General features: G+C 52.2%; 1 protein-coding gene across 1 annotated transcript; it reads left to right on the top strand.

Moving 5' to 3' along the window:
- Positions 1–759: 759 nt before the first annotated feature.
- LOC127602635 (protein HIRA) lies at positions 760–10,618 on the top strand. The gene is made up of 24 exons (XM_052068904.1): positions 760–978; positions 2,022–2,084; positions 2,163–2,273; positions 2,516–2,606; positions 2,709–2,803; positions 3,343–3,438; positions 3,550–3,710; positions 3,847–4,014; positions 5,313–5,426; positions 5,508–5,578; positions 5,667–5,772; positions 5,851–6,069; positions 6,146–6,231; positions 6,348–6,698; positions 7,001–7,226; positions 7,285–7,407; positions 7,495–7,643; positions 7,721–7,882; positions 8,256–8,314; positions 8,387–8,492; positions 8,584–8,709; positions 8,789–8,952; positions 9,195–9,283; positions 9,417–10,618. Exons 1-24 carry the CDS (start codon positions 942–944, stop codon positions 9,531–9,533), a joined length of 3,090 nt encoding a protein of 1,029 aa, XP_051924864.1. The 5' UTR covers positions 760–941; the 3' UTR covers positions 9,534–10,618.
- The last annotated feature ends 28 nt before the right edge of the window (positions 10,619–10,646 follow it).

Raw genomic sequence — 10,646 nt, 5'->3', positions numbered from 1 at the left:
TGCTGTAATATTTGTTGCATGAATTTTTTCTAACTTTGTTACTTATGTTTTAACTGGTTAAATTATTGCTCAATTGATTTTTTTTGTCAATCAGAAAATATATAATTAAATTAGTTATGTAATTCTTTCATTAGTATGTAATTCTTTTACATTATTTACCCATTTTCTTAACACAATTCTGAATGACTAGGCCTCTTGCTTAAAGAAAAAAAAAACTCAAATTTTTGCCCACTGCTAATCCTGATTTATCAGAACAAATCAGTAAATTGCAACACAAAGCGTGTTTAGTTAGTTGTCTTGGTGGGCTTATACTTTTGTGCATTTACATTTTAGTGTGATAGATCAAATGAAAGCTGAATAACGTTTTATGGGGGGTGCAAAACGTAAAATAAATGTTTTTTATTTAAAACTACCGTATAGAAAATGTTTGAAAACGTCTAGAGTTGTTCAAATTTAGAGTTCCGTTGTGACGTCATGTAAGACTTCAAAATAAAGTACAATTGCGCGACAGCGTGTCTTTTGGATTAGATAAAACTTTATTGTCAAATGTACTGGATATATAACATACGGCACAGATGACATTTCTTTCCTGTCGGCTATTAGTGCTAAATATAACTCATAATAACAACCCTAATATTTGATAAAATCAACATTGTACTCGTCTCTGCCCGAGAGAGCGACAGCCGCTACATTAAGGTAACTTATTTTGAAAAGACCATGACTTGACTTCCCATTCGTTGGCCAGACGCGACCTATAGACTTCCGGTCCTGCGCGTTGTCATCTCGTCCCTCGTCCGGCTCGCTTCGGCGGGGATGCTGCAAGAAGCGATGGAGTTCAAGTCCCCCAAAGACACTCGAGCGTCGGCCGGGGTTTGAGAGATAAAACGCGGACGCCGACCGGATACGAAGCCATTAAGACAATTAAAACAAAGATTTTGGAGATGAAGCTACTGAAGCCGAGCTGGGTCAGCCACAACGGTAAGAAAGCGAATCTCATGGATCAAGTTGGTGCTTTTGTTGTTGTCGGCAGAGGCTTCCTAGGGAAGGAATGGTGTGTTAGGACACAAATGGACGTCGACACCCGGCGCCGTTTCCAAGTTGCAACTGCGGCGTTAATTTTAGGCACCAAACACCTTGGCGGTTTTCCCTCGGAGCACAAATGTTTTCATACCCCAGCTACTAAGCTAGCTACCCCCTTCCCGGCTAGCTTTTGGCGTTAGCCAACATTGCTAAATGCTGTCACTTGGCTTATTTAGCCATTAGCATGCCTAACGGATGACACGTTTGGGTCGTTTTCGGTAAAAAAAAGAAAAGCTTTCATCTATGTGTCATAGACATGGATAGTTTTCTCCTATTGCAAGTGGTATCTCGACAAGTGAAGTACACGTGACACCGCAACTCCCAAAAAGGACAGCATGGATTGCATTTTCCCTAATGGAGGCAGCACTTCATGCTTGTCAATCTGTGCTTTGCCACATGCAGCAGAACTCCATCCCTTAGCAATCAACTTCGGGGCACTCATCATAAGCGAATTCCATTACCCAGATCTTGTCTATGCACACTTTTAGTGTTTTTTTTTAGCCGCTTCCAGGGGGAAAGGCTATTAGGAGCTCCTTTTATTAGCAGTTTCTTAACAAGTGAAGCACAGATGTCCCCAGCCCCAATTCCACCCTCTCCCCAACAAAAACAACAAATGTAGTCAACATAGCTTTGCTACTAATCACTTCCGATTTTTGCGTCGAGCTATGAGTGTTTCTCCTACCTTTAATTAGGGTGTTGCGACTAGGTGAGTAATGTCTTCACCTGCTTGCAGAAGTTGGGTGGGTACGATATGTACATCGAGACAATAAAATCATTTGCAACCATTTCTTGCTTAAATCAAAACTCCTGTTTCGTAAATCACAATATTCTGTGAGCTTGCAAGGGCCAGAATGCTCTAAATTGATTGTTTTGATTGGTTCTCTTTTCGTAAAGTGGCTGGAATTACAGGAGTATTTTCTCCTTTGTGTTTGCTTTGACAGGCAAACCCATCTTTTCTGTTGACATTCATCCGGATGGAACCAAATTTGCAACCGGCGGGCAAGGTAACTTGTCAAACGCGTACATATGAGGCGATTCAGTCCGATCAAGGAATAGTGTCGAAAATCATTTGTGATCACCAGGGGAGGACTCGGGGAAGGTGATGATCTGGAACATGGCGCCTGTCCTCCGCGAGGAAGATGAGAAGAATGAGAACGTCCCCAAAATGCTTTGCCAGATGGACAATCACCTTGGTAATATTTTTATGAAAAGTAATTGGCAATGTTGTTGAATCGCTAAAGACGACAAATACAATATTTGAACTGCAGTCTTCAAACCCAATGATGCGTTCTCGCCTGAAACCACCTTTGGTCCGCTTGTCTGGTCCGGACCTTTGTTCTGGTGGTGGCGCTTTGGGGAAAAAATGGGATTGAAATAAGCATTTCTTTAAAAAAAAAAAAAGGAAAATAACATTGTAACTCATATTTGTGTGCAGCATGCGTGAACTGCGTGCGCTGGTCCAACAACGGGCTGTACCTTGCATCCGGAGGGGACGACAAATTGGTGATGGTGTGGAAACGAGCTGCGTACGTACACACAAACAAAACAAAGTTGACAAAAAAGTGACCTGATTTCTGCCCATTTTAAAATCATCCGGAACCTGGCGTTGATACTGACGTGATGTTTAGGTTCATCGGTCCGAGCACGGTTTTTGGCTCCAGCAGCAAACTGGCCAATGTGGAGCAGTGGAGATGCGTCACCATTTTGAGGAACCACACTGGAGGTGACGCACACAAAAAAAACCACAGCATCTTAAGGAGGACTTCTAGACCAGGGGTGGGCAATTATTTTTTTGCATAGGGCCACGTGAGAACCAGAAAATATTCTGGAGGGCCGGATCAAAAGGGTGAACTAAATTTGACATCATATGAATTGGATTTCTTTATCTAAAAAGCAGTATTTTGCATTTTTTGGCACGTTTTTCAGACTTTAAAAGTACATTATTCCGTCGTATCGAACGGGATTGGCTTGACTCGGCGCTACCGCGGGCTTCCGTATCGTCTCCCGCTTCCTCCCTATGCTCTGCAACTTTAAGTAACTGCGCCACCTGGCGTTGAAATGCCCGTCATTACAAGTCCAAATGAAATGAATGCAGTCGTTGACATCGAACTGTAATTGTGTCGCAATCTTCGGCGGGCCGGATTAGAAAGACCAATGGGCCGGATTTGGCCCGCGGGCGGCAGTTTGCCCACCACTGTTCTAGACGCTATTGTTGGAAACAAAAAGTCTCTTTGGTGTAATCATCGCGGCGTGTGCGCATAGATGTCATGGATGTGGCCTGGTCTCCCCACGACGTGTGGCTGGCGTCGTGCAGCGTGGACAACACCATCGTCATCTGGAATGCGCGCAAATTCCCCGGTGAGAGAAGGCGAATCCGGTGCTGCCAGCGCCACCGGCAATCTCCAAAACCCGCGTCGTTCGAAAGGAACCTCAAAAGTGGCTAACGTTCTCTCCACTGTGCCGCCTCAGAGATGGTGACGTGCCTGCGCGGCCACACGGGCCTGGTCAAGGGCCTGACGTGGGACCCCGTGGGCAAGTACATCGCCTCGCAGGCCGACGACCACAGCCTGAAAGTGTGGCGGACCCTCGACTGGCAGATGGAAGCCAACATCACCAAGCCTTTCAGCGAGGTGGGCGGAAGGACGCTTCCAATCGCCAGGCCAGGCTCCGCCTTTTAAAGCCGTACACGCACTCAAAGTCCTCGCTATTCAGTGTGATTGCGGGTTTGGTATCGTTTGTCCATTCTACAAATATTTCATGTTCCAGTGCGGCGGCACCACCCACGTCCTGCGTCTGTCGTGGTCCCCCGACGGCCAGTACCTGGTGTCGGCGCACGCCATGAACAACTCGGGGCCCACGGCGCAGATCGTCGAGCGCGACGGCTGGAAGACCAACATGGACTTTGTGGGCCACAGGAAAGCTGTCACGGTGGTGGTGAGTCTCGGCATGAACGCAGCATTGTGTGTGTGTGTGTGTGCTGGGGGGGGGGGGCAGATCCGGCCCGCCACGTTGGTCATTTTATACGGTTCGCAAATGAACATTTTTTTTACTAAAATACCCAAATTGCATTTTGTCTTTACTTTCAAAAACATTTCAAACAAACATTTTTTGCTACCAATCTGCCATTTGTGGGCCACGACAAAAATGAGCGTGACACCCCCGATTTCGGTATAGACATCGGCCCACCATGTCAGTCATTTTATACGGTTCGCAAATGAATATTTTTTTTTACTAAAATACCCAAATTGAATTTTGTCTTTACTTTCAAAAACTTTTTAAACAAATATCAACCAACATTTTTTGCTACCAATCGGCCATTTGTGGGCCACGACAAAAATGAGCGTGACACCCCCGATTTCGGTATAGACATCGGCCCGCCACGTCAGTCATTTTATACGGTTCGCAAAGGAATATTTTTTTTACTAAAATACCCAAATTACATTTTGTCTTTACTTTCAAAAACTTTTTAAACAAATATCAACAAACATTTTTTGCTACCAATCGGCCATTTGTGGGCCACGACAAAAATGAGCGTGACACCCCCGATTTCGGTATAGACATCGGCCCACCATGTCATTCATTTTATACGGTTCGCAAATGAATATTTTTTTTACTAAAATACCCAAATTGCATTTTGTCTTTACTTTCAAAAACTTTTTAAACAAATATCAACCAACATTTTTTGCTACCAATCGGCCATTTGTGGGCCACGACAAAAATGAGCGTGACACCCCCGATTTCGGTAGAGACATTGGCCCGCCACGTCAGTCATTATATACGGTTCGCAAATGAATATTTTTTTACTAAAATACCCAAATTACATTTTGTCTTTACTTTCAAAAACTTTTTAAACAAACATTTTTTGCTACCAATCTGCCATTTGTGGGCCACGACAAAAATGAGCGTGACACCCCCGATTTCGGTATAGACACACTCAACGCAAAAAAGTTAGCGATAGCATGTAGCCGAAGCCAGATAACCCTCGCGGCAAGCGACCGCGTGCCGCTTATCGGAAGCCGCGGCCTGTCGTTGCGCAACACGACCGGCCCCGCTCGGCTTTTCGGCTTTTCCTGCATGTCGTCCACTTGAACATGGCGGATCTTCACAAACGCAACATTATTTGCCTACACGATATGCAAATTTTTCTTCTTCTTCACCCGTCCACACGTTTGCTCTTGAGCACATTCGACTTTTTTTCAAAGGCATTTTTGTGCGTGTCTGCGTGTGTGTAGAAATTCAACCCCAAGATCTTCAAGAAGAAGCAGAAGAACGGCAGCTCCTCCAAGCCCAGTTGTCCGTACTGCTGCTGCGCCGTGGGCAGCAAGGACCGCTCGCTCTCTGTCTGGGTCGGTAAAAGTTTGTCTACGCGGGCAGAAGTCGAGCGATACCAACCGATTTGATTTTCTTCCCTCGTGCGCGTCTACCAGCTGACCTCCCTCAAGCGGCCCCTGGTCGTCATCCACGATTTGTTTGACAAATCCATCATGGACATCTCCTGGTGAGTTTTTTTTCCCAAACGTGAAGAATCGGCGACATTCTGTTTTCGCTTCCTCTCATGGCTTTTTTGTTTTGTGCGCCGGGTGAAGGACTCTGACAGGCTTGGGCATGTTGGTGTGTTCCATGGACGGCACGGTGGCCTACTTGGACTTTTCACTGGACGAACTGGGAGACCCCCTGAGCGAGGAGGAGAAGGTCCGATAAAGTGGGCGCCGGCGCTCGTCTGGCGGAGTCGCGCAGACGCGGCCAACGTGCGTCTCCTCTTTCCCTCAGAACACCATCCACCAGAACATCTACGGCAAGAGCCTGGCCATCACCAGCACGCAGGAGCCGCAGCTGGCCACCACCATCATCGAGAACCCCGAGATGCTCAAGTACCAGCAGGAGAGGCAGAACACGGCCCAGAACAACTCGGCGGCGGCCTGCGCCGATTCCTCGGCGCCCAAGCTCAACAGCGTGATGAACGGAGAGTCTCTGGAGGACATCAGGAAGGCGAGTTGCCGAGCGCCCCCCCCCCCCCACCCCCTCGCCAGCTCGGGTCTTGACCGACTTGCCGATGTTCTCGCAGAACCTGCTGAAGAAGCAGGTGGAGACCCGAACCCCCGACGGCAGAAGACGGATCACGCCTCTGTGTATCGCTCAGCTGGACACCGGGTAATTGGCTTTTTTGACGACCCCCAACCCCCCCCCCCCCCCCCCCCCCCCCGCCGCCCCGTGTGGATGACGAGGGAGGAAACGGGGGCTCCTTATTTCCGCCTTGTCTCCGCCAGGGACTTCTCGCCGGCGCTCTTCAACAGCGTCCCCATCCTGCCGTCCTCCTTGTCCAACCAGCTGCCCCCTCAGCTCGGCGCCGACCCCGCCCCGGGACAGGCGGGGCTGCGGCCCGGCCTCGACGCCGCGCTCGCCCTGCCGCCGCCGCCCGCCAACGCGACCCTCAAGGGCCCCGAGGACACCAAGGACCAGGTCCTCCCGTCGGGCGTCAAGGCCGGTCTGCTGCTGGCATCCGCCTCCAAGATCGAGCCCATGAAGGCCTTGGACTCCAGGTTCACGGAAAGATCCAAGACCACGCCGGGCGTCCCCGCCGCCATCTCCTCGACGGTCGGTCTGCCGCCGCTCGACAGGTGATTACCGTCGACCGTAACGCTTGGAAAGAGCAAAGTCTCTGATCAGTGGATCAGAGAAGATTGGCTCACTTCTTCTGTCCCACGCGAATCCGCTTCAATTCCAAGCCACGACTCTGAATTATTTTGGGTGCCGCTTTAAGAATTTCTGGGAAATTGGGAGGAACGTGGGGGAGGATAAGCCAAAATCGTTGCATTTTGAAGCAAATCATTTCAAACCTGTTCCATCGATCAAGTTGTAGGCGAACGGCGATTCACAATTGCATCTCGTAATAACGTTGCGGTCCCGATGGGTCGTTCAGGCCCAAAGACGCGTCGGCGTCCGTCCTGAAGGACGCCAAGGCCAAAGACGACACCAGCAGCGACAGCGAGGACAAGATGGCCTCCATCAACAAGAACCTGGCTCTGTGCAAGCGCAAACCCGAGCCGCTGATGTTGGACGCGGCCGAGGTGGTGGAGAAGCGCAAGAAGGGGCGGCCTCGCAAGGACAAAATGGCGCCGCCCATCATAAGCCAGTCCTTCACGCAGGTACAAAAAAAAAATTGTCATAATATTGCCTAGCGCTAATTCATTTGATCCGCTTTAGATCATTTCTCCTCCTGAGCGGGAGCCCATCAGGGCGCCGTCCGTGGCGGCGCCGCCCACTCCGGCGCCGACGGCCGCCCCCAAGCTGCCGACGCCCGGCTTACAGAAGGCCTTCAACGTGCAGGTGACAAAAAAGGACGCCTCATCCGATGTCTTCTGGTGTGTGTGTGTGCACGCCCGCATGAACGTGTCTGCGCTTGCGTGTGCGCAGGTGAGCGTGGAGCCGGCGGTCTTCCTGGAGGTGGACAACGAGGTGACGTCGGCGGCCGGCTCCAGGCTCAGTCAGCTGCGGTGCTCCCGAGACGGCCGCGAGTGGAACACGCTGCTGCCCGGATCCGTGGTGGCGGCGGCGGGGAGCGGGTAAGGCTTCGGCCCCGCCGGCCGAGCGCTTGGACGTCACGTGACCCGCCTTCCTTTTCCGCGGTGGTCGTCCTCAGCGAGGTTCTGGCCGTGGCGTGCCAGGACGGGATGTTGTCGGTGTTCTCGTCCTGCGGCCGCCGCCTCCTGCCATCCATCCAGTTGCCGTCGGCCGTGTCCGCCCTCAACTGCTCGGCCCACTTCGTCATGGCGCTGACGGCCGCCGCCACGCTTTCTGTCTGGTCAGTGTCCGCCGGATTGAGATGCGGAGGAGGCTCTTTGATGGTCAATGATGTCGTGACACTTGTGGGCCAAGTGTTGTCTGTGTCTCTTTGATCCCACGGAAGTTGATTGCTGTGTTGAGGCCAATGGCTAACAATGTCTTTGCCGTCCCGGTTGGTGTCTCGGATGCGTTCCGTGAGCGAGACGCCCCGCGGTCGAATGAGTCTTGAATCCCGCTCGCCCCATGGGGTCTTTGTGAAGGAGGCACCCGGAGATGGCCCAACTGTAGATGGTCGATGGGATCCTGAAGGCTTTGCCTCGCGTTGTGGTCGTGACGTCTGTTGGTTGAGAACGTCTTGTTTGACGATGTCCCCGTTTTGCGCCGACCCGCAGGGACGTCTACAAGCAGAAGGCTCTGGTCAAAAACGAGTCCCTGACCGCCATCTTGTCTGGTGAGAGCACCCGCTTCTCGTTGTGTGCCCGACGCGCCGCCCGGTTTTGATGAGGCGCGGCCATGTGGGCAGGTTCGGAGGTGACGGTGTCGCAGTCGCTGCTGACTCAGCAGGGCGTCCCGGTCGTCGGCCTGTCCAACGGCAAGTCCTTCTGCTTCAGCTCATCCCTGGAGACGTGGTGAGCCGCAAACGCCGGCCCGGCTCGACGTAGTTAGCCCATTGTGACGCCCCGGCCCGACTGACTCTCGTTTGACCGTCGTCACGCTCAGGACGCTGATCGCCGATCGAGGAGATTGTCTGGTCCAGTGCGCCGATTTCCGCAGTTGCCTCCCTACCCAGGATGGACCCGGCTGCTCCTCGGGGCTTCTGGCCACCCTGCAAGGACGCAATCTCAAGTAAGGGGGCGGCAACCAAAAGAAAAGCCAAAAAAGTCCGAGCGCTAAGTTGTCGTGTCCCTCACCTGTCTGGTGGCAGCGCCGGCCGCATGGCGTCGCGCCTTGCGGCCGCCCCGCACCGCCTGCAGCAGAGCATGACTTTGGCCTTCCTGGAGAACCAGCTGGCGGCGGCTCTCGCGCTGCGCTCGGCGGCCGAGTATCGCTACTGGCTGCTCATCTACGCGCGCTTCCTCGTCAACGAAGGTAAGGAAAACGTTTTCCTTCGGCTGGCGAGCGCCGGCCGGTGTTCTCCGACGGATCTTGGCGCCGGTTCGTCGACGTTTCCAAAATTTTGATTGACTCTTGTCGACGTGTGGCTCGATGAGAAACCGTGCGTCACGAGACGCAGCAAGGCGGCCATTTTGGCTCGGAGCGGCCATTTGAGGCCATTTTGGCAACGCGGTGGAATGATTTGAAATTGTCGTCTCACTGGTTCTCCTTTTGAGGCTCCGACTTTCGGCTGCGGGAACTTTGTAAGGAGCTCCTGGGTCCCGTTCACAAGTCGGCCGCGACGGCCTGGGAGGCCACCACGCTGGTAGGACGCAGCGGGCGCTTCTCGCTCGGCTCCGACGCTTTCTCTTCAAAAGTCAGACAAAGTTGCGATTCGGGCGTCGCCGCCGACGTTGATCGCGTCTCTTCTCCTCCCCACCCCCCCGTCTGGCGTTCAGGGTTTGCACAAGCGGGAGCTGCTGCAGGAGGTCCTGCCCGTCATCGGAGAAAACCTGCGATTCCAAAGACTGTTCACCGAGTATCAGGACCAGCTGGAGCAGCTACGCAACAAATAGCGGGCACCTTTGCGTTTGGCTCTCTCTCCTCCACTTGGGACTCTGCCCCCCCCCCCCCCCCCCCCCCACGAACGGGTGACGTCGGAGCTCGTCGCCCTGTCAAAATCAGCGCTTCGCCGGGAAGCTTCTTCGTCCTCGTCTATGCACCGATCGTCATCTCGAGCGCCACGCGCTTGAGCCAAAAGCGACGATGACTTTTGAGTGTGGAGGGGGCGTCCGCACTTGTGCCAGTCATGAGCGGAACTCTCATTCTCTGAAGACCATTCTCTGAACCCCCCCCCCCTGCCCCCCCCAACTCTTTTCACCCTAATTATGGCGCCTTTTGTCTTTCTCCCCAAGTGTGACTTGTGTCCATATCGGGTGCAGATGCATCTGGAAGCGCTGCGAACTCGTCCCAAGCAAACGCAAGCGCGTCCAAATCGGCTGTTGAATGTCACGCGAACGTATCACAAAGAGTTGACACCCCCACGCCGAGTTTGAACTCTTCATGTCCATGGCGGGTGCGAAGACGCCCCGACGTCCACCCGAAGCCATTTTTTTAAAAAAGTCAAAACGTCCGCCGTGCGCGTCTGTTATCAAGTAGTCGACGAAGGAAGTAAACCGCCGCCACTGACGAGCAGTAACGGCGCGCCCTCCTATCGCCGAAAGTCTGCCCCCCCCCCCTCAATGAAGGACAAGCGCTCTGGAAAATGAACACATTGAGACGGACGGGCTCCTGTTTTAGAGGAGCCGAGTCATCCCGACCTTGTCTTTCTTTTTTTTTTTTGTGTCGACCGTGACAATTGACTTGTTTTGGTGGGTCAGTTCACACGTGACCGGCAATGACACCCCCCCCCCCCCCCCCACTTGCCCCCCGCCCCCCAGTGTACTTGTGTGAATAACACCACCTTTGACTTTTTTTTTTTTGGTGCCTCATCCGTAACAATCGCAACAGTTTGATTTGTTGTGTAGTTTGTGAATGTGTGTGTTTGTAAGGGGGTTGGGGGTTGGGGGGGGGGGGGACAAAGCAAGAGTCCTTTTTAAATGTTTGTACATTTTTTTTTGTATTTGGAACAACAAGCAAAAAAAAAGAATTGAAGTATTGCTTGAAAGGAAAATTAAACTTTTTTTTTG

This window comes from Hippocampus zosterae, chromosome 6 (assembly GCF_025434085.1).
Source record: "Hippocampus zosterae strain Florida chromosome 6, ASM2543408v3, whole genome shotgun sequence".
Taxonomy (NCBI): Eukaryota; Metazoa; Chordata; class Actinopteri; order Syngnathiformes; family Syngnathidae; genus Hippocampus; species Hippocampus zosterae.
Note: the sequence above shows the minus strand (reverse complement) of the source record. Positions and strands in the feature narration are given on the sequence as shown.